The sequence below is a fragment of the Cynoglossus semilaevis genome, chromosome 14 (assembly GCF_000523025.1).
Source record: "Cynoglossus semilaevis isolate Cse_v1.0 chromosome 14, Cse_v1.0, whole genome shotgun sequence".
NCBI classification, from domain to species: Eukaryota; Metazoa; Chordata; class Actinopteri; order Pleuronectiformes; family Cynoglossidae; genus Cynoglossus; species Cynoglossus semilaevis.
Window position 1 is genome coordinate 19,735,366 of NC_024320.1, and position 23,906 is coordinate 19,759,271.

The following is a 23,906-nucleotide window of genomic DNA, read 5'->3' on the forward strand; positions in this document are numbered from 1 at the left end:
TATATATACTATATATATATATATATATATATATATATATATACATATATATACATATATATATATATATATATATATATATACATATACATACAGTGGTCAAATCCCCATTATTATTATTCCACTTGATGCCCGTCAACAAAGAAACAACAACAGTGAGTCACCATCACATCAGGAGTTTGATCACAGCTACATAAAATAATGAAACATTTCTGCATTTTTATCCTTGTGTTGCAAGATGTGCACTTTTAGTGGAGTTGGATGTAATAATGCCTTGTTGATATTTGAGACTGCCCACAACCTCTGGGTTGTGTACTCAAACATTAACTCCACCACATTCACCCAACTGCTGGCCCTGACACACACAAACACACACTTGTGCTCCTGTATATATTGCATCACTTACAGGAAGGACATGATTAACCAAAAAAAAAAGGGAAAGAAAAAGAAAACCCTTGATGTTTAGTAGATCAACAGATATTACATGACTGACGCACACGGATGACACATCTGTTTGACGCACTACCAACATCTACCGCAAGTGTTTAAACCTGAGTAAGGTTTTTTTGGGGGGCAGAGGGAAATAACCTGGATACTTATTATTGTATTATTATATGAATGTACTGCTTTTATTGTGCTAAAATTCAGGAATCATCTTCTGAGAAACTTTTCAATGCTAAGTTATTATATTCTGTTTGATTATGTTGCCAGGCATGAATATACATATATAGATACATACATATATATATATATATATACAAATATATATATATATATATATATATATACGAATATATATATATATTTATATACATATACATATATGTATATACATATATTTAAAAACAGTTGTAAGTTAGCCAAAACTTTTCACAGCTAAGCAAAACATAAATAGATAAGTTAGCAAAGGTAATAGTTCGAGTTAAGCAAAAAAAACCCAAAACAAAACAAAAAAAAAACACTTTAATGTTAGACAAACATCAGTTGGAAATCAATTGAAAGTTAGCCAAAAAAAAAAAAAAAACCCAAACAAAACAAAAAATGAGACACAACAAGGTCTGAGTTAGCTTTGAAACAGTACGAAGTCAACAAATAAGAATAAGAGCAGGGTTAGTTCAGAACAGTTCTCCGGTAGTCATGGTTATAACACAAACAGTTTGAACTGTTATAGTTTACTCTTTATTTGCTGCTAAAGTACCAAAATGATTTGCTGTGTTTATCATTTAGCGTGTGTACGTGCACGTGATGCTGAAATCCACTTCTTATTTGTTCATTACTTCACGGTTGACAGACCGTTAAACGTTTTATTAACTGTCATAGATCTTAAACCCAGCTGAGGATTTCAGAGAAACTAATCTTCTGATTTGCTCAGAAGACCTAAGGACAGATAGTCATGATCCCAAATGATACTTGTTTTTATTTTTTTATTCTTTTTAGGGATGTCTGCCCACTGAGAATAAAGGTGAGACCAAAAACTTAACGAGCCAAAGCGAGTGGACAGTGTTATTATTTATGATGTGAGAGTGAACTGTGTTCTACATGATGCACTGCCCGCTTCAGCTGTGTCCGTGTGTGTGTGTGTGTGTGTGTGAAAGGGAGACAGTGCAGTGGCTGAACTGGAGCTCAACTCGAAGCCATTAGTTGCAACATGAGATATGAGAGTTGGCCCACAGATTTGCTTTGGCTTTGGCTCTGGCTCTCCCCCAAAATCACAGAATGTCCTAGAACAAATTCCAGCAGCAAATGTTGAAACGGGCCAGAGTGGATTTGTGTATCTGTGTGTCAGATTGCATGTCTCTGAACAGGAACAAGGAATGTTCCCACTGCACTCCACCACATCTACACCCAAAGTTTCTGGACTCATTTTTCCCTCATGAGAATCTGATGCTGTGATAACGCATTTTTAAAAAGGGGGATCAGCTGTATCACACCAGTGATTCTCAAACTGTGGGTCGTCACCTGAACTTGTCCCAGGGTCATCATTTGGTTGGGGTCAGGGACTGGATCGTCCGTTACCTCTTTTTGTGTATTTTGGCAGTAGGTTGAATACTCTGCTCTCTTCATTTCTCAATCATACTGCAGTTTTTACTTCATCTTCTACTGCCTATTACCTTTATCACAGAGGGTTCTGTGAACAGTTCTCTGAACAGTTCACCAGTCCATCACAGGGCCACATATTGAAACAACCATTCACACTCACATTCACACCCAGGCTCAGTTTAGTGTGAATAATAATCCTAATCCTGCATGTTTTAGGACAGTGGAAACTAGAGGGACTGGTACTGGTACTGACGGTTCCTGTAGTGGTAGATACAATTAAACATGGAAACTAGAGGGACTGGTACTGACAGTTCCTGTAGTGGTAGATACAATTAAACTAAAATAGGGTACTCTAAATACTCAACACAGTAGCAGAGTAACAGGAAAATTAAAAAGTACCTGCAGTTCACTAAAATGAATTTCTGATATAATCCAATCTTAAAGAAATCCCTTTTTTTTTCCAAGTATTTGAGATAAATGTACAGAACCAGAAAGGCTGTAAAGACTCTAATCCGAATGATGGGTCTAATGATGGGACAGCAGAGAAGTACACACTGTTTACATCACAGCCATGAAGATGAAGTGCAGGCTCACAGCTTTAATGAGACATTAGACAGAAATACTCTGTGTGGGAGCAAAGTGTTCCCAGCAGAGAAACAGGTGAAGGAGGCAGCGTTTGGTCACTTAATGATAATAAATTAGTTACCGGGCAGATCCTCCTATTACTGTGTTTATCTACAGCAGCAGCAGCAGCAGCAGCAGCAGCAGCAGCAGCAGCAATGTTCTCTAACACATTTAGTAGAACTAGAACTGTTTTTGTTTTTTCTCCTCTATATTGACTTGGTTAATGTATTTGCTCAGTAATGATTCCGTGGATGCTGCTGCATTTGTATCACTGTTTAACATCAGCGACCAAGGAGGCACTGGGATTTAAAAAAAAAAAAAAAAAAAAAGATACAAAGGAAATCAGATTTTAGCAACAAGAGAAACTGTGATTCTTATTTACAAACGATTTTCTGTTTAACAAGCTCTGTCATAAATATTGTGTTTTAAAAGCAGAAAGGAAAAAAAACAGTTTTGGTTTTACTGCTGAGGCCTGGGAATTGTAATCTACATTAGAGAAGCAGTTTAAATATGCAGCTTTATCAGATTGAGTCTAATCTGGGGAGGATTTCCGTCCACACACCATGTTGCTCCACATTCGTCCTCTTTATCTGTTCTCAATATGTGTTGCATAACATGAGGCCTGTTCCAGCTGGACCCACCCAGGAGGCACATGGAAACACACTGCCCCCTGTTGGTAGCAATGCGTACAACAATTACTGAGTGGTTTTAATTTCTATGCAATTTTTTTTCTCTGCATTAAGATTTCCATATAAAGGTGAGCTGTTTTCCCCCTTAGTAAATCATATTTTTTCTATTGTTTTATGAAATCACCAGATGAGATGCTCTGAAAAATACCAATAATATTTATTACAAAAACTGCAGTAAAAGTTGAAGCTGCAGCACAACACAATAGCGGGTATATGCAAGGACTGTGATTGTGTCTGTGGATTAAAAAGCCTATTAATGTACAGACAACAGACAGATTACAAATGGGTAACACACTGGCTATATGTTCTATTGTAATGCCACAAGAGGGTGCTGTGCCTAAAGCCGAATAACCCCATTATAAATGATCAGAGATGAGCAAGAATAAATTAAAAAAAACTGCCTGAACAAGTCAAAACAGACGTCACTCAACAGACACACAGCAGATTATTGGCACGGCAATTAAAATATTTATTAATATTAAAATATACATTTTTTAAATTGTTTTTAAGAAAATCGTGCTGGTATAGAAAGTACATAGAAAGTAAAAAAAACTGAATTAAGAGAACTTAAAAATAGAAAACAAAATTTAAATAAAATATTTTTTGTAGTTTTTTACTGTGCCATGAATTATTGACTTATTGGATACTTTAGGATGTCCGAATAAAACAACAGATAAATCCGAGTGGTTTATAATTTTATTTCATTTTCAGTATTATGCAACATTATAAGTATAAATATCTGTTTTAATATACAACATCTATGACATCCATAGAGCTTTCCTTGAGCAAAATACAAAACTCAAAACACCTTTATTGCACATTTTCTAAAAGACAAACCAATGTAAGCAAGTTCATCTAACACTAGTTAAGGGACAGCGAAGACATCGATCACTGCAAAGACAAATGTTCTCATGTTGCCCCCTGGTGGCGACAGCGCGACGTCTCAGACGACTACAAACCACATCATCTGTGACACAGAACAGAGATTTGGCAAACACACAATATACAAAATATACATCCATCATACTTTGTAAACAAACATTGAGTGTGCTTTGAGGTTTATTTTCATCTCAGAAGAAAAAACCAACACCAACAACTGTGATTCCTAGTAATTTGCAGTCAGGACACACAAAGAATTACTAAACCATCTTAGCCAGAAAATCTAATTTTATACTCACCTTATCTGAAGTCACTGAAGCGAGCATTAAGGTGCATTTATTCTCTCACAATCAAATACACATCAGATTCTTTCAAATCTCTGCAAATTTAAACAACTCTTTTCAACGTCTGGTGTTTTGTTTAACTTCTACACATAGTAGACTATAGGAATATTGTCGTGGTATTTAACCAGCACACCAGCGCAAAATACTGCATTGTATACTTAGTGTCCTAGAATAGAGTCTTGTTTTGTCTACTTTACAGAAATGTGTCTACGTGAGTGGAAACTGCAGAAAGTGGACGCTGTTATACGAGAGCCTACATACCGAGTAGAAGTACCGAGTATTTGCACGTTAACACCATATGTATACTGTGGATGTGGTGGGAGTGATGCCCATTTATTTTTCTATATAAAATCTTCTACTGTGGCTCGTTATGAAGAGTCTGGATCACTAACACGTGACTTTAACAACACTGACTCAAGCCTGACACCTAGAGTTCTTTTGAAAACACAAACAGTGAAGCACTGAGGACTGGAACTCCCTCTCACTCCTGGCTGAGCTGCACACATGTTGATGCACACAGCCTTTAAAACAACTCAGATGCAGAAGCTGGTAGCAAACAAATACAGAGCTGCTGGTTCATTTCACCGTCCAGTATTTTACACCGTCCCTGCCTCTCACGCTGTCGACGGTCAGCGAACACATCTTTAGCCACCTGGACAACGTCACAGCTCTCACAGTTTTATCATTTAATGCTACATTTAATCGAAAATGTCAAAATTACTCTCTCTGACTTCTTGAATTCAGTTTAATTTGGACCATATGAAAATGTGTTAGAGAGAAGTCTGTAGTAACAGGTCAGTGAGCAGGTTAACCAATCAGACTTCTTCAATTCTTAGACTGTCTTTGTTCCTTGACGTGCTCAAAATATCATTACAAATGCTATGCAACACAATTTGGTACTGATAAGACACCACTGTGCGTGTTTTACTTGAATGACCAGCATAGTTTTCACCTGTTTGTGAATGAACCAATAAACCTCTGGTTCAATACTGTTTTCAATACTCTTTTTTACATAGTCACTGAGGAAGTACATCCAAAAATGTTCTTAGAAAAAGGATCAGACCAAGATTGCTGCCTGTAGATCTATTTTATAGGGATAAGGACACTTCTGGGTTGAAAATAGACCCTGTAGTGAGCAGTAACGCAATTCAAAATGATTTTAGCTGCCATTGAAAACAAAAATGTTCAAAATGAACAGGATAATTTAGTAAGAGGATCATCTGATAAATCTAGGTTTACTAATCTGGGTTAGAATTTTGAGTTTATGCTTTGTCCTCCTGAATACTAATTAGAGACTTGGAGAGAAATTAATTTAGATTATTTAGTTTAGGTGAAGTATGTAGGTAGTTAGCGGTACTGGCACACAGCTTTACCTCATCACAGATGTGTCTCAACGGAGGTGAGGTTTTATTTCTTGACGTTAATTTTCTATTATTGAAGTTAAAAAGTATTTATATTCTTGTGGATAAAACTTTTTTCTGAGTGGATAATAAACTTTTTTTTTTATTGCTGCTTCACTCCGTTTGTAGCGTCCCCTCCTCGACCTTTATGCTAGCACAGTGGTGTCTTTTCAGGAAGGTTTACGGCACTTGTGGAGATATTTTAAGTATGTAATAAAATGTAACACACCCTCTAAAAACCTTCCACTATAAGCAAGTACTGTAGAACTTAATTACTGGACCTAATTCTCCCACTGACAATAAGTGGTGATGGCTAACGACAGTGCTGTGTGGTTAAAAATTTAAAGGATTTCTCTGTTAACGCAGACAGAGATGCCTCCATGACAGCAGCTTAGTTTCTCACAGACACGATGCCTCCATGACAGCAGCTTAGTTTCGACCACGAGTGTTTTTTTTTCAACCAGAACGCGCTACGAACGTGACACTGAGAAAAATGTTTACATACAATAACAAACAACAATCATGTAAAGCCCATTACTCCCAGTTTTACAGTGCTTTCATATTTACACCATATATTGCATTTAAAAAAAATCAAAACTATATGTACACACGTCAGAGGAATGTGAATTTAACACCACAACCTTGCTCAAAACAGCAAGTTTGATTTCCCCACTTAACCTAAGCTGCCCCCCCCCACCCTCTAATTCAGGATTTCTACAGCTAGAAGATGAATCTGTGGTTTGATTTTTAGTTTCAGTTGAAAAGCAGAAAGGACGCAGTGCGTTTTCAACTGACAGTACCACTGCACAGAACCCCAACTTAAAAATGGTACGACCTAAACCTGTGGCATGTTTGCTTAATTTTAAAACCCCACCCCACACCCTCCTGAAAAATCGAAAAATCCAAGAAATCTACTGCATTAAAAGATTGAAACATCAGGCCCCTTCGAAGCTAGAAGTCAGAGTGCAATTCAAAAATCATTAATGGCACTGACTCGACAGTACGTCACAGCCTTTAGAAGGCTTCTCCTCGTCCACCTCATGATGCACACACACACACACAGATACACACACAAATCTGACATCAACAAAAGCCCACAAACAATCGCTTTAAAAGTCATCCTCCTTAACACCAAAAGTGATCAGTGATTGGCGTCCTACATTCAGATGTGGAAACACGCGCGCACACATAGAACAAACGCTTGCGAGCACATACACCCACCCACACACGCGCGTGCAGGCCTCCTGTTCTGTCAGCATGTAACAGCTTCCCGGTCCTTGAACAAAACACAAATGTTTGCACAAACCCTTTCTAAGTGTGACTAAGAGTCTCAGCTGCTCTCCTTCCTTCTGTGTCTCCTCTTCACTTTTTGATACTGGAGCTCCTGGACGACTCCTTCTGCTGCTTGTTCCTCGCACTGTCTTTGTCCAAAGTGTCTTTTAGTGCAGCAGCAGCAGCAGCAGCTTTGACCGAGAGACTCTTAGTGTTTTTCGTGTTGTCCTTCTTCCTCTCGGCTGTGCTCTGTTTCTCTGGAGTGCTGTTGGTTTTCTGACCCTCTGGTTTGAGGGTGTCAGGTCTGGGGTTTTCCTTGCAGGCCTTGGGTGCAGCCTCCTGTGGAGGAGCGCAGGTGCTGGCGACCCTTGACGCGGAGTGGTTGCCACTGCTGGGCGGAGTTTCTTTCTTCACCGCCGGCTTGGGCAGCACCGGTGGAGGATCAGACTGGTGTGAGGGCTGCGTCCTGAGCGGCTGCAGCTCGGGTGGAGGGAGAGCCAATGAATTTGTGTTCTTTGCGTTGGGGCCGTGATGAACTTTAATAACTGGGACTTGGTTGTGGGGCGGTTGGTCTGTGTGTTTAATAACTGGTGTTGGAGGTGAAGAACTCTTAGGAACTGGGGGAGGTGTAGAGACACTTTTTGGAGGGAAAGATTTCAGCGATTTGGAGTCTGTGTTTTCTTTCCCCGTATGACCTGTAGCTGCTGCATGGGTTTTTGGCTGCATTTCCTTCTGCTTTGCGTCAGTGACTGTTGAGGACGGCGTCAGCAGCAGAGCACATTCTCTCTGATTTACTTCAGCAGCAGATGTCAGCGGGCTTTCTTTCCGCTTAACGTCATGGCTGGCTGGACTGTTTGTATTTGAAAAGGAGAGCGTGGATTCCTTAGACATATTGTTCTGTTTTGAATTTGGACTTCCTTTTACTGCTGCACTGTGAGGCTTCACGTCCAGCGGCTTCGTTTCCATCTCTGACTTCAGAGCGCTCTGAGACACGACCTCCGGTTTCGAGTTAATATTTGCACTTAAGACATTTTCATTTGCAGTGAGTGAAGCAGAACCTTTGTGTTTGACTAAAAGCACCGCGCTGTTGTCTTTCGCATTGGCAGCACTTTCCTGTTTCCTGGAGGCGCTGTGTTCTGAGCCTGATGATTTGTGTGATGTTTTTTCAGCCTGGTAGGTTTTTGAGAAGTGCTCTGTGATTTTTACATTATTTTTTGTCTTGGGTGATGAGTCTGGACTTTTTGTTTGGCAGAGAGACACATCCTTTTCCTGTCTGATCAGTGAGACCGATGATGACGACGACGTGCTTGTACTGGTGGTGGAAATGCTTCTCTTCAGCTCCTCTTTGGAAGTTGCCTTCACTTTTCCATTTGTGCTGATATCTGAGGTTATTGCATCATCGACCTCTTTGGTAGCGGACTTGTTGTCCTTACTTGCAGTCGGTTCACTCTGGTCCTGCTGGACTCGTATTTCTGATCTGCAGGATTTATTATCACGCACAGTAGCAGATGGTGAGGCCATGACGGACGTGCATGGTTCTGTTTTTGAGGAGCAGGTGTTCAGCAGTTGCTGTTGTGAGAGCACATTCTCTGGAATGGCCACAGACGTGCATTTGTTCTGAACCCTGGCTGCTGTAGGAGAGGTCACAGGGGAGTTGGGTGGAGGTTTCACAGCGCTCCGACTCTGACCTGTATCCGAACTCTGCTTCAGCGATACAGGAAACACAGATGCAGGCGTCACTTGTGTAGGTGCTGAGGTTGTTTTGGCATCTGCTTCCATCTTTGGTGAAGAGTAAGAGACGACCGTGGAGCCGACGGTACCTTGTTGTCCTGTGTGAGGTGTTGCTTCCTGTTCCGCCTCGTCCTCCTGATCCTCGTTGCTGACCTCCCTTATGGAGGGAGTTTTTCCACAGGAAAAGTGGGACGTGTGCCGCTGGCTTCTGAGCTCATGAGCCAGTGATGAGGTGGTCTTCACAGCACTCCTGTTCTCTGGTTTACTCACAAAAGTTGAGGTCTCCACCTTGGTGGAAGAAGTTCTAAACGACTCACTTTGTTTGTCATTTGTTTTCTGGTCTTTTCTACAGTTTTTTACTTCCCTGGGAGTTATGTTTGTTTGTTCTTTGGAGACAGCCATGGTATTTGGAGAAGAGAACCCTTCAGGACTCGGGGAAGATGAGAGAGGGCTCCTGAGTTTGTCTGCCATTTTTGTCTGGGGGACATTAAACTGTCTTTCCACGGGACTCTGAAGCAGGATTGAAGGAGTCACAGGGACAGGGTCATTTAGGTTCTCAGTCATTTTGGATAAACAGGTTTCAGTCTTGGACACCCTGGGCCCTGAGAGCAGGCCGATGTCCAGAGTGCCCTCTAGAGGTTTGAGAGAGGAGACATGGCGTCCTTCCAGCTTGTATTCAGAGGAAGTCTTTCTGAGAGAAGAGTCTGCTGAAGAAATGAGCTGCAGTTTCTCTACAGCGCTCTCTCCCCTACCAGAGAAAAGTTTGGAGGTCAGACTGTCGGGGCTGGAGTGGACACTCCCCATTCCCGTTTTCATGTGCTCGTAGGACATGGCTGTGTCCAGCTGCAGACTCTTAGACCTGGTGGAGGAAAAATGGAGGTTCTCGTGGATGCCAGAAGACAGACGACAGATGCAGTCTTCCCGATCTTCAAACGACAACCTCTTCCTGGTGAACTCGATGTTGGGAGCTTTGAAGTCCAGTCGGTCAGGCTTCATGCTGTCTTTACTTTGCCTGCAGAACTGCCTCTCTGTGTGTATGGAGCAGTGAGATGTTCGATGTCCTTCACTGTCGCCGCTGCCACCAGCTGAGTCCATGATGCTCTCTGAAGCTCTTGTGTTAAGTTTCTTGTACAGAACATCTTTCAGGGTGCTGCCAGCAGCCTTGGCCTCCACCGGCCCATACTCTGGGCTGCTCTGGGATTTGTTTTCATCAACGCACAGGGTGAAGGACTCTGATTCTCTGAGGGCATCTTGTTTCTGTAGAGACTCCCTCCTTTCAGACCAGTCCTGTCTCTTCACAGCTATCTTGGACTTGAGTTTCTCCTTGTCCAGCTCCTCGGTGGAATCCTGCCAACCCGTTTTGCGACCAGCGGGCCTCTTTAAACAGCCCTGCTCAACGGGGCGTACGCGGTTAATGGCCGGGGTCTCACTGGCTGTTTCTTCCACACTGTGCAGGATGTTGTGATCCCGCTCTCCGGGCCCTACATCCTCATCCTGGACTTCTTCTTGGGTAACTTCCAAACTGTGTTTTCTGGGACACAGGTGCTTCTTGTCCCCTGTGTAGGAGGGAGACAGCTTTTCCTCCGACTGGACTCGTTTCAGCAGAGGAGAACGAGGAGGCTCAGCACTTTTGGGCCGGACGATGTGTCGGACAATTGTGGGTGGTGAGTGCATCTTTGCTGGGAAAGCTTGGGTTGTTTTGGAAATAGTAACAGAATGTCCGCCGAGAAGGGGAGAGGGTGAGCGCTGTGGAGACGTTGGCTGAGGTGTAGGTGAAGGTGTGCGAGCGAGAGGAGACAGAGGGATGCTCCCAACAGACTTGCGTCGCCCCTGACGGAGCCTTTGACCGGGAAGTTTTGGGCCAAGACCGTGAAGTGTGCTGGGGCGGATGTGACCAGAGCCCGCAGGGGAGTTTGGAGCACTGGAGCTGGGAGAACTGCTCTGTGAGGAGTTCCCACCTGGAGGTTAATAAGAAAAAAAGCAAAAATAACAATAGTTATAGTATTTAACAAAGTTGAGAAATTAGCATTCAGTCTTAAATAAAAATACTTCTGATCATCACCTGATTGAATAAAATCAGGTGCATGGCGCAGGGCAGCAGTTGGAGAACGGGGTGAGAGACTGTGAGTGGGGGAGCCAGGGAGACTCTCACCAGATGACAGAGAGTGATTGAGAGAGGAGAAACTGCGACTTGTGTGCAGGAGCGGAGAAGGCTGCATGGCAAAACGTCTGAAAAGGGAGCGACGCCTGGAAAGAAAAAGATGAAAATATGAAGAGAAACCTACTTCATTTCCTCATCACAATAATGCAATGATGAGAGAGAAACTGAGGACTGTGGTGCAAAACATAATATATAGGTAACATCCAGTCGGTGTCTGCAGCCACAGGAGAGCAGACTTATTTTACTTACATTTAAAAAACATAATATCACTGTGTAGAGTAAAATACATGTTCCTTCTTAGTGAAATATTATTGCAAATATAACCCATTTCCCCAGCACTGATTATATTTCTCAGTCTTTCTGTTCAATGGATTATCTTTTTCAACCATTTCTGGGTTAAATATTTTATTTTCCACAAATTCACTCTATATGTTGATTTATTGAATTTCTCTTATTGGTAAATTAAGTGTTAATAGGTTAAATAACCCTAAATGCCCTGTAACATGTAGTTCATGAGGGTTTGTGCATGTGAAGGTTTTTTTTATTATCTCTGGTGCTCACATGTCATGTCTTGTGCAGTTTCTTCCATCTGGCTCCAGGGGCCAACAGGAAACAGACACACCTTTTAAGGCTGGTGTCATTGATTCCACTTTTACAAACAGTGATTCTTCTGTGTTTTCAGCAGTGGCTCAGAGCGTACTGCAGTTAAATTGAGCTCAGTGATTGTTATCTGCTGTCCTGGTTGACCTTCACGTAAATAAATTATACTATGGAAGATCAAAGTGTTCGCACTTTTTACAGTTTAACAGAAAAACGTTGAAAAGCAAAGTATGAAGACATTAAAACAATGAAGAAAATATACAGCTACTGAAAACAGTTCATTTAAAATCAAACCTTTCTGGTGTCTTCTCCTTCTTGGTTTTTTTTGCACATCTGACCATCTTACTCCTGTAGCTGTTCCTCCGAGCTGGACCTGTTTTTATTGACGTGTTCTCAAAGGGAGTCGTGGAGATCGCAACTTTACTACCACTCTAAAAAGACAAGATGAAGTTTTTAAAAATGTTTAAAAACATCTTATAATAAATGTTATGTTGGTCAGATATATATACGTATATACACACACACACACACACACACACAGACACACACATTAGATGTACATTAGGATTGCACCTATATGTAGCGCACACTCATTTACCTTGAGCAGTAGTTCCACCACCTCAGTGTGGACCAGACCATGGACCGGTTCTCCATTGACATGAGTAATAAGGTCTCCAGCCTTGAGTCCTGCTTTATGTGCAGGTCCACCATCTTCCACATTCTGTTTATCAAAAGCATATCACTTATTATGATATAACTGTTTTCACTGTGATTTTTTTTTAATGATCTCAACAGAACTTTATAAAAAAGATAATAAACATATTTATAAAAAAAGATTTTATAAAAGATCAATATTGAGACTGATTCAAAGTCTTAAAAATGGTAATATTTTGAAAAACATTTTTGCTCTTAAAACTTCTGCTCGCTTTCATATGGTGGTAAATTTTATTCAATTTATTGCCCTCAAAAACAGTGTTTATTTGCACTGAAAAAACCAAAATTTAAACAAATGTATGTATGAGGGACACAAGAGTGCTGTCTTACCCAGACCATATGATAGACAGTGTAAATGTCACTGTCACAGGCATACACCCGGATCGCCCTCAGCGTGAAGCCAAACTTCTTTCCGGAGCTGTGGATGACGACAGGCTGCCGTGGGTTGGTGGCACAGAGGGAGGAGTCTCGGCTCGGAGAGGAATCCCGCGAGGAGGGGTCTGAGGACATCGAGTAAGGGGACAGTGGGCTGGCCAGTGGAGACACTCCAAACATATCTGGAGTGAGAGGAGAACAATAGGATTCTTTAACCCTGCTTCATTCTCGTCAGTTTGTCATCTTGATTTTCCACGCAGGTACGGTGGTGGACTATGGGATTTCACAGGTATGAAACCACACTTCATTTGTTATTCACTTGATTTACTGTATATTTGACAATTTGTATCATGACCATTTTTGTTAATTTACTAATAGATACTAAATAAGTGTATCTTTGTGTTTTGTTTAATGTAATTCTATGACTCACCAGCAGGGATCATGAGTGAAAGAGCACCAGCTGACACAGACTTTGGGACCTTGACAACAGCGCCAGTCTTCTCTGAAGCACTGTCAGGATGGAGGGAGTTGGACTGAGGCGCCTGCTCTGCGGAGGTGAAGTTGGAGCCGTCAGGACTCTCTGGACCTTCACCTCTGGGTGTGAGTTGGTCCAGATGGTCTGAGAAACTTCCTAAAGGGAAAAAAAAAAAAAAAATATATATATATATATCAATAACACATTATATGGTTCATACACTCGTCAAATTCAAGCACTTTAAGGTCTTTCAAGGTCAATTTCCAGGTCACTGGGAACTGAGATCATACATTTTTAACTACATAGGAGTATTAAGTATTTTTGTGTACATAGAAAAGTAATCATCTTCACCAAAGGTCTGCATAATAAAGAATCCCATCATCGCCAACATTTAATTACTGCTGTATTTATTGTTTAGTCTGTGAATGGGCCTCAAAGAGGAAGAAATAAAAAAAATCTGTAGGCTGTTGTGTGGCTTTAAAAAAATTATATATTTATTTATATGAAACCATGTTTCTTTTTCTTTAAAATGCACCAGTATCTCTCATCTCATCTCATCTTGTACCAGAGAGTGTGGCTCCACTGTGAGTGCTGCCTGGTGTCTCAGCTTCAGGCTCATCTTGTGGGAGGTCTGTGATAGAGAAGGAGGCTTTGCTGGGTTCACCGAGGCCTGAGGACTCGTCGCCTTCGCTCTCAGCAGAGATGGCAAACTTTGGTAGCAAAGTGGGCCTGGGGCCCTGACTCACACTGTCTGTGTCAGTGGAGTGGGACAATGAAGGCCTGAATGAAAATGGTGAAAAGAAAGATCTTCATGAACTTGTTATCACATTTCAAATCTATCTATCCTATTAAAATCAGAGACCTTAAACCTGTAAATTAATCTGGGGCACATGTCAAACACAGGGCTCACAGGTCGAATGTGGTCATTCTGTGTGGCCGGCCAGACCTCAAAATGTAATTAATTTGCTTGTAATTAACAATCTTAAGTTTGTCTCTATACAATTCACATCATCATTGGCTGATGAAGATACATCATTTACAAGTTATATCACACCGTATTTGTATTAGTTAATCAAACGTCCCTGGACTCATTAACTGTCAATGAACTCTAAGAAATAATTTTAAAAAGACAAATGCTAAAGTATAAAGGGTTTTTTCTCTGTCCTCTGTAAACACAATTAAAACATCTATGTATGAAGGTAAAAATGAAACCTTACTTTTCCTACTGACAACAGTAAATTATACACAGCGTCACTTTAAACAAAGCAACATAAATCATGGTGTGTTGAAGACATAAAGTCCTTGACTGGGTGTGAGATGTAAACCTACATTTCATTAAAGTCTGGAGTCCAGCTGAGAGTGTCCACAGTCAAAGGACTCTCACTCTTCTTCTCCTCCGTCTCTCCTTTCTCCTCCAGGTGGCCACGTGACAAATCGATGCTGCTGTAAACCTGACAGCCACATAAAAAAAAAAAAAGTTTTACTGGTCGACCAGTGCAATATCATGTTATATTACACACTGATTTTTAAAACAGGAAAATACATTTGGTGCTCAAGTCGTAACTGGGACATTTTATCTACTGAACTTAAGTACATAGTGGTGATGTCCAGGCTCAAATGATCGACACTGATAATAGCAAATATATATTTACATATAAACTGAATATACTTTATATATACATGACATGTTGCTGTATTGCACAGTATGATTTAATACTTTAATGGTTATGAATTTAGTCCTAGTGACTTAATTCATGGTTCTGTTTTTATTTTATTTGCTGATTCACTAACTCTATGATCTACTGGTAGATTGCGTTCTACTTGTTGAGCACCCCTCTACTGAAGTATTTGAGTGTTGACAGGAAACCTGGTAATGCTTCTTCTACAAAGCCCGACTCTTCCTGTGAGAACGCCTTGCCACGTCTGAGAACGCTCTTTGTATTTAAACTACAGCGAAGCCAAACTACTCCCACCGTGTAGGACTCTATTGTGTATTGTGTTCAGCATAAATAAACATCATATTTGCAAAAGTAAAATATATGCAAAGCTGGAAATTACATTCATTACTGTGGTGGTGAAGTGGGATCTAGAAAAAAAAAACAAATTTCCATATGGAAAACTGATTTTTCTGTTTTCTCTCCCACGAGACGGGCATCACAATGAATGAAGGCATCAGTTTATTTACATAATGTGGCTGCTAGTATATATCATGAATTAAAGATGATGGTTTTAGACTGAAAAAAAAAAAAAAAAAAAGAAAGTAGTGTCATGTGGCACCTTGGAGATTCTGTGTGAACAAGAGGAGAACTGCCGCAGCTCCACATTAAAGTCTTCATCATTTGTGTCCTCTTCCTCTGTCTCCAGGTGATGATATCTCTCAGAGCGAGCTGGGAATAAAGGAAAGAGTTTATGTCAAATCTTATATATATATATATATATATATAAAATATATCGTATTCAGTTAATGGGAGTTTTTGTGTCGGAGTGTGATTTAAGCTTAGGGAAATTGAATATTATCCAGTGAGTAGCTCATAGTTGCTGCCTGTCGGAGCCAGACCTGATATAAGGAGTATTTATGACAGAGTGTGCAGGGCACGGAAGGAGGTCTGTGTAAATCTGTCACCTTTTTTTCTCCTTTTCGTTTATAAGGTGTGAGACAACTCACTATCAAAATAGCTGGTGTCATCTTCAGACTCGAGTTGAGGAATGAACTCCGCCTTCTGCCTCAGGAGACCATTCCAGTCCAGATTGTGGAAAAACTGATGCTCCTTCACTTCAGCGGCTCCACCTACAGGCGTGAAAAGACACAAATAAATGTTTATGTAGAATTTAGGGGCAAAGCGTTGAGATGACATTGAACTTTGTGTCAGTCACAGGAGCTGTAGGAGTGCTTATGCTGTGTCTTTCTCCCCACATAGGCTGTGGGCCAAAACTGATGTCATGAGGCATAAATTATGTGGTCCAATTTCCTGCCTGTGACCTTTTGTAAAAGAGCAGAGGTCTCGATGAATGGCAACCAAGCGGGGCCACAGTTGGACGAACAAGAAGGCCTAACTGTCACCATGGAAAACTGGCTTTATGCAATCCTCCTATTAAAAGATTTGTACGAGGTCACGGCCACATTTGCAGTCTGCACAACCACACGTTTGTACTGGCTGATCGAGCATGGAACAAGATTCACGGACTGGCAATGTTATAATTGCAATTGATCAAAGTGAAGAGGTGAATAGACCACGGGATGAAGCGCTCTGCCGTTGGATGACCTCAATTTCTTCCCCCGGTGACTTAGAATAATGAGCAGGGCTGAGGTGGCACTAACGGTCACAGGAGAATTTATGGCAGCCTGTGGAGTCCTGGCCAAGTTAAAGGCTGTGTCACGTGTCCTGAGCTCTCTCTCTGTGTGTGTGTGTGTGTGTGTGTGTGTGTGTGCGTGCATACCTGCACCCATCCTTTCCAGAGGATTCTGTCTGAGCAACAAAGTGATGAGCTCCTGAGCATCCAGAGGTGGAGCATCTTCACCTTCAGGCCAGTTGATCTCATCTACAAACACACAGGGGGAAACACAGAGAAAGAATGATCAAGAAGCAGTTGGTTTCTTGAAATTTTAATTCAACCATTCAATATGTGTGTGAGTAAAAATATTATGGGGAAACAAGTTCTTTCAAGCTTAGCTTCTTTCCAAAGCAATTAAGGAAAAGAAAAAGATTTTTTCAAATAAAACAAAAATAAAAAAATCCATGCCCTTCAGCTCACAGTTTTAGAAATGTGTTTAAACTGTGAAGCCCATTCCTCTGTTATTGGCAAACGGCAGTTGCCAATAATCTATTATGTTTGTAATACAACACGAGAACAATGAGAACATCATTGAGACAATTAGAAAAATTATACAATTTCACTGTTAAGTCACATAATATGTTGGTTATATATTAAACCTAACAGCATGAATCATTTTTTAAAAGTAAAAAATACCAAACCTGCATGAGTTTCATTTGAGTTTTCCGTAAATCAGACCAAATTGATGTTAACATTTGACAAAATGAAATAATGTATAACACCTGAGGAACATGCAATTAAAAAATAAAGCTATGCCTTTACTATACCCCTGTGCCAATGCTGACAGTTGCCACGTTGCACAATTTGTCCTCCATTTTAATCAAATTTAGTAGGTGGGCTATGAATATGTATGTGCAGCCTGGGGCCACAATGGCATGTATTCAGTGTGCACAGGCCCTTCTAATTAACAGTCACTCTCAGAGGCTTGGCACAGTTTGATCGAGGGAATACCAAATCACTTATGGCCTGCCATTCATTTCTTTGGCACAGGCAGAGGCTGTCCTTATTTTGCTACTGCTGAGCCACACTGGAAGATTGGTTCTGCACAGCTTTTACAACGAGAGCACAAGAGAAAGTAACATTATTAAAATGTTAAAACTTCCCTCCTGGTCTGAAATCAAACTACACCATTCAACACCACGTTTCGTTTCAGGCCCAGAGGGACTCCTTTAAAAATTAGATAAAAACTCACATCAGCTAATTTCTCAGGGTCAGTGCTAATGTTTAATTCATATCTGAGTGAGGTTTGGGAATTTCTCTGAGGTTCACAGCCGAATATAAATGCCAGACGCTGTAGCACTTCATTTAAATCACCTCTAACAGTCACGGAGAGAGTCTGAAAAATAAACAGTTAACCAATGAAGTGTACAAGTGTTTTTTTCCATCTTAAAATCCAAGATGGCAAGAGTACGATCAGAAAGTCAATTGATAAAAATTTAGGTTTTTCTGCTAAATTTTGACATAAAATATAAACCTTGACATTGGGAGTTTAAAGAAATTAAGATGTTAATGAAAAACAAACTAAAGAAATTCATGAGAGATGAGGTCATACTGACCGCTGATGACTTGGCCAAACAGCTCCTCCGGTGTGTCCCCAAAGAATGGCACACACCCCACAAGAAACTCGTAGAGGATGATTCCCATGGCCCACCAGTCTACTGGTTTCCCATAGCCCTGTCTCAGGATCACTTCTGGAGCTATATACTCAGGTGTGCCACATACCTATGAAAAAAAAAGATAAAGGTAAAGACACATAAATGTAGGGAGATAAAATGGCCGACTGGGCTTCACTGATGTTTTTACCTGTTTGTCAGAGAACTCTCTGGCATCTTTTTCAATATGTCCTTCGTACAGATTAGTGGTCATGTTCATCAGGCCAACTTTGGACAAACCAAAGTCTGTGAGCTTAATGTGACCCATCGAAGTAACCAGTAAACTGTGGAGAAGGAGACGAGGACAAAAAGAAGATGCGAAAGGACAAATGTTGACGTAAAGATTTCTGTGATATTTGCACAATTATGCCACATATTTCTACTGTCCATGGGATCATGAAATGTCATAAGAACACAAGGCAGAACAAAGGACCTTACATCTGACGATTATTCAGTCTTACTTGTCTGGTTTGAGGTCCCTGTGAACAATGCCATAGTTGTGAAGATACTCCAGAGCTAGCACTGTCTCTGCAAAGTACATCCTGGCCATATCCACAGGCAGTGGACCCATGTTCTTCAAAAGGGTGGCACAGTCGCCACCTGTGGAGATCAATGGTTTGAAGTTACAAATGAGTTTGACACGAAGTGTTACTGCTTTCAGCAGACCTTTTTTTTTTTTTTAAACCAACACCCACACACTGACCTTCAACATATTCCATAACCATACACAGGTGGCGGCGAGTCTCAAAGGAGCAGTACATGGAAACCACAAAAGGGTTCTCAGCAAAGGTGAGGATGTCTCTCTCCACAAAGGCCTGTTGTATCTGGTTTCTCAACATCAGGTTCTGCTTATTGATCTTTTTCATGGCAAACCTCTGCTTAGTTTCCTTGTGTCGAACCAGATAAACAGCCCTACAGAAGAAATGTCGGGTAGGAAAGAGGACATCAAACACTTTACACGTGGTAAGGGATTCACCGGTGATGATACTAGGATAAAATGAATGGATAAAAAACATGCGCCCATCTAATGAACTAGAACCAGAATCTTAAGTGCTCACTTTCTGTTCAGCTGGCTGCTTTACTATACAGAAAGCTTCTTTGTTAGCACAACATGAACTCTACCGTTACAAAAGTTCTCACCCGTAGGCACCATTGCTGATGAGTTTTATCATTTCAAAGTCCAATTCACAGGGTTTTCTGCGGGACCTCAAGGCTGCACTTAGGCTCTGAGACTGGGAGAGAGACAGAGAGAGAGACATAATGAAACAAATCAAAAAGATATAATCTTTATTTCACGGGTACACATGCAACAAAGACTGAGGAGATCAATACTCTAATCGATTGCCCACTGCTCACCGAGTCATCCGTGTCTGGGGTTTCTGCTATCCCACTGTCACAGCTGGTCAGCTGAGCAATTTCTGTGGAGAACACATTAAAAATAAATGAAAGAATGTAATTTATCAATCAATTATACTCTATTTGTTTAGCTCACTTTTGTACCAGTTAATGGAATGTATAATATTCCACAGACCAGTGGAAAGATAATCCAAATACAACACACACAAGATTAACAATTATGAAAATATAACAACATGACAAATTAAAATCGCAGGCAGAAAGATAATTACATGTGGTAAAGGCTGCCTTTTTTTTATTAGAACCATATAACCTTCTCAAGCGTAACCTTTTTTTAAGACAAGGAAACCAAACAGCTGAGGAACATCAGCCTCTAGCTTTTATTCACCCATTAAGCTGACAGTGCTGACTCCCATGTATTTTGAATTGAGAATAAATGAGGTGAAAATCACATGTGGCAACACAAACACATGTCCAACACTCATTTTGAAAATCACTACTCCAGAACAAGTGCTCATTATAAGCCACCTTGCATCTCTTCTCCCCCTCTCTCTGTGTGTGCATTTTTGTGCGACCACGCCAAGTCCATGTGTGTGTGAATTCACAGAGGGGGTTTTTGTCTGGTCCCTGGAGGGTCCCCAAACACACTTCATCTGATTTTTAACATCTGTCCCTTCTTGGAGGTTTGCTTCAGGCACACAAAGCATCGGGCAATGGAGAGACAGGAAGGACTCATGGGAAATGAACGGAGACACTGGCTGATGATCCAGTCTGTGTGGATATGTGTAAATTCAGCAGGGAGGCCATTCCTTTCTAATTAGTTGTAATGAATGTTGTTGGTTGCTGAATGTGGTGATACACAGGGCCATTAAGACAGTCTGTTCATGCCAGGACATTAGTCTGTTGTCTGTTGGTTCCCTTCACAGTTCAATTCTTTCATTCCAGTACATCTCCACAACAGTTGCACTGCATTCAGAACTGCTACCTGTTGTTTTTATATTTGTCATAATCACAGACTGAACACTTGTTGTACCTTCCAGTGGATCTCGTGTCAGTCCCAGTTGACTGATGATGTAACGAGGAATGTCCGTCTTGATGCCCTGGCCTTCCTTAGCATGACCTTCGGCTGCTTCTAAAAGGTGGTAAAATTCCTCTGGGTCGAATTCCTGTAAACAACATAGAATAATTAAAAGAATCCCGGAATAAACGTTTAAAAAGATAGTAAAGTTTAAATGGTGGTTAACAACAAATCTAAAACACAGGCTTAGATCGTGTGTGTTTGTGAGACACACATGAATTCCAGTGTGTGCCAGTGGAATTTTTGAGTGCCATTGTAGTGGTTATCTCCACTATCATGGCATAATTGTTTAAACTTTTTAGCTGAATCTCTGGAACAGTTTATCTCATCTTACAGACAAGAAAACAATGTCATTGGTTTAATTTCTTTTCGTCCAGGGCTGTCTGCAGTCCGTAATCCCTGGAGAAAAGTATCTACAGCTGCTAAATGCTTCTCTTTTTCATTGCCATTTAGTGCTGAGGCAGGTCGTGTCTTTAAAGTCTGCCTGCTGCAAACCCCAAAAAACTGCTCTTTACAAGCACTACGTGTGTATGAAGCTACTTCTTGCTAAACTCTTCGGAGCAGAAGACTGGATCATGTTTGGTATTTTGGTATTTGAAAAGTTAAAACATCTTAGAATTTGCCAATCTTGTGGTACCAGTGGCGTCTGACTCGAAAACCTGAGAAACCAATCAGTAGCAAACATTTTACAGCATCTGCACAACAGCCTTTAAGACCAAACTCAGGTTCAATGTGCACCAGGGACAATTCTATTTTCTCCCAAAGAAACCCAATTGATAATCCACGGGGAGCTGCCAGGCTGTGTTTTGTTCCTATTGCAATCACATTTATACATTTAGGTCAACGTCTAAACTGAGTGCTTCGACAAGGAAACAACAAGAAACTACAGACGTCCTATTATTGTAGCTTTGGCAAATTCTGATACAATTATTTATTTAATTATTGTCAAAGACTGAGGCATCCACCTTCTTCACCCTCCAAACAGGATATGTGGGACTTGATGATGACAAAATATATTAATGCATTACTCAACTAATAAAAACAGGACAAAAAAATAGTAAAGTTCAATCAGTGCTGATTTCTTTATGCACAAACAAATGAAGACAAGAGCCAATCAGAGCTGTTTGTTGACTAGACAGCAGGGCACCTAAAGCAGGGATTTAATCAGAGCCATACCACATGTTGTGCATTATTTAAAAGAGATGCAAAGAATTGCCAGCCGGATTGAACAAATGACACAATCCTAACAAACAAATTGAAATAATTTCTCAAAGTCACTGACAGATGATTTAGGCGGGGGTTCGTGATATAAAACTTACCAGGCACTCCAGAAGTCGAGCAGGTCTAGCTATAATGATGAGGATCTTCTTGGCCAGCTCTCTAATGAAGTTCACCTCCTCACTTTCTGACCTCTCTGTGGACTATGAAGAAACAACAAAGAAGGAAACAAGTCAGAATTTCACAGATTTGTAAAGTTTTAATTGACGTTATGAACAGTTTTTCAACAGCATGGATCTCCTTGATCACAACTTTTTCTCATTAAATTTTATGGTTGAACAAAAATGAACAGTTTGGCTCATTTACATCACTTGCAGCTAAAATGATTTTTCTTTCACCACATTAACACATTTCTAAATTATTTCATGCCATTTGTTGTTGGGGCATTTGTGGCCCATTTGTGTTTTTATGAACCTCCTTCCAAAACCTTCCCTGTAGATCCGCTCACCTCCAGAACAAGCCTTTCTAGCTTGTCAGTGAGTTCGCAGAAGTAGCTGGAGGTAATGAGTCCTAACCGGCTCTTCTCCAAACAATCACGGGCAAGTTCAATTATCTGGTGGTGGGCAAAGCCAAGCACGCCATCTGCTAAAGGGAGGACGTTCTCTGGAGAGTTACTGCGAATGATCTCCTGAATTCTCTCTTCCATCTGAGCTGTGGCCTGCAGTGAAGATGGAGATGCAAGGTTAGCAGAAAGCCAAATGATAAATGGAAAATAATGTTGGCAGGGAAGTCAGTGTGAAACCTTAGGAAACCGCTCCTTGTAGACGTGATTCATCATAATAATCTCGTGGTCGAAACAGGATGGAGATCGTCCAGGGCTGAAAAATAAAATGTGATGCTGTCAGTGTAATGTGCCATTGGTGACACATATAAGCCGATGCTGGATTTGTACGAGTGCGTTGAAACCTGAGACTGCGTGAGCGAGGTCGCATGGCCGTCGCTCTGCGGCATTCATCCCCAGAGATGCTCTCGGTGCAGAAGTGCTTGGAGAGGAAGTGCAGCTCGTCAGGCGTGGGCTGGAAGGGCAGCTGGTGCAGCTTCTCCTGTGATGAACAGGATGACTGTAAATGAAACAAATATATATATTCAACATGAAAAAAAAGATGACAAGTGTGTGTGTGTTAAAAAAAAAACAAAAAACTTGATACTGACAGAGACTGTGGAACTGGGTGTGTTGGTTCCATATCCAGAGGAGGGAAGGGAGGCCAAAGACCAGCGGCGACCATCAGTCCTGTCACAAAATAACACACATACTCAAAATACAACAATCACTACTCAAAGTCCAACATTCAACAGCTGAAGAACATCTCTATTGGTAAACATGTTGGTCAGTGACGTGTATTTGCTTTTGATCAAATGACATGGTTAGTGATGAACCTGATGCAATTTGTTTACTACAGAAAGTAAAACTGGATCTAAATACAAAACCAAAGTGTGAAATAAAAAAATATAAAAATCAGTATCAGACAGATACAAAAAAAATGTGAAGAAATGGTTAAAAAAGCTTATGCATACAATAAAACTACATCTGCTCTAAATCTGAAATATAACTTAACATGATGTTATGACAGGGCATTAATACAAAATAAACATTCCTGACAGTCATTTTTTTTATGCTGACTTGTTAGCTACATTGTTGTCCAGTGTGTGCAGCTGAATCCTTATGATGTTTTGTGTTACCTTCGGGCAAAAGAAAAATGAGCAGAGGCGCTAGGAGAGAAGTTTCTGGGACTGTCCTGTGGGCTTGTTCCTGCAACAAAATACACAGACAAATTAAATATTGAGAGAAAAACAACTAATAATTGGGCCAACAGGGGATTAAGTTACATAGTATTGCATTTTTCTTTGTAACTGCCACAAATATCAGTAGAAAATTTCTCACATTCTGTGAAACTTCTGTGTGGC

At 40.8% G+C, this 23,906-nt stretch overlaps 1 protein-coding gene across 5 annotated transcripts in view; it reads right to left on the reverse strand.

The window, feature by feature from the left end:
• Positions 1 to 6,424: 6,424 nt before the first annotated feature.
• mast4 (microtubule associated serine/threonine kinase family member 4) overlaps positions 6,425 to 23,906 on the reverse strand; it is a 69,208-nt gene continuing 51,726 nt past the window's right edge. For 4 of the 5 annotated variants that reach the window (XM_008325732.3, XM_008325734.3, XM_017038633.2 and 1 more), the window contains 24 exons: positions 23,682 to 23,751; positions 23,154 to 23,232; positions 22,908 to 23,062; positions 22,744 to 22,819; positions 22,450 to 22,659; positions 22,043 to 22,144; positions 20,679 to 20,811; positions 19,646 to 19,707; positions 19,430 to 19,521; positions 18,993 to 19,201; positions 18,751 to 18,889; positions 18,441 to 18,573; positions 18,194 to 18,359; positions 16,743 to 16,844; positions 15,970 to 16,092; positions 15,582 to 15,691; positions 14,634 to 14,755; positions 13,870 to 14,084; positions 13,260 to 13,460; positions 12,785 to 13,011; positions 12,339 to 12,461; positions 12,035 to 12,171; positions 11,042 to 11,226; positions 6,425 to 10,937 (listed from right to left, as the gene is read on the reverse strand). In XM_008325732.3, the coding sequence (XP_008323954.1) occupies positions 7,339 to 10,937; positions 11,042 to 11,226; positions 12,035 to 12,171; positions 12,339 to 12,461; positions 12,785 to 13,011; positions 13,260 to 13,460; positions 13,870 to 14,084; positions 14,634 to 14,755; positions 15,582 to 15,691; positions 15,970 to 16,092; positions 16,743 to 16,844; positions 18,194 to 18,359; positions 18,441 to 18,573; positions 18,751 to 18,889; positions 18,993 to 19,201; positions 19,430 to 19,521; positions 19,646 to 19,707; positions 20,679 to 20,811; positions 22,043 to 22,144; positions 22,450 to 22,659; positions 22,744 to 22,819; positions 22,908 to 23,062; positions 23,154 to 23,232; positions 23,682 to 23,751 (6,770 nt within the window). In that variant the 3' untranslated portion in view covers positions 6,425 to 7,338. The remainder of the gene's footprint in view (positions 10,938 to 11,041; positions 11,227 to 12,034; positions 12,172 to 12,338; positions 12,462 to 12,784; positions 13,012 to 13,259; positions 13,461 to 13,869; positions 14,085 to 14,633; positions 14,756 to 15,581; positions 15,692 to 15,969; positions 16,093 to 16,742; positions 16,845 to 18,193; positions 18,360 to 18,440; positions 18,574 to 18,750; positions 18,890 to 18,992; positions 19,202 to 19,429; positions 19,522 to 19,645; positions 19,708 to 20,678; positions 20,812 to 22,042; positions 22,145 to 22,449; positions 22,660 to 22,743; positions 22,820 to 22,907; positions 23,063 to 23,153; positions 23,233 to 23,681; positions 23,752 to 23,906) is intronic. The other variant, XM_008325733.3, reaches the window with a different exon arrangement.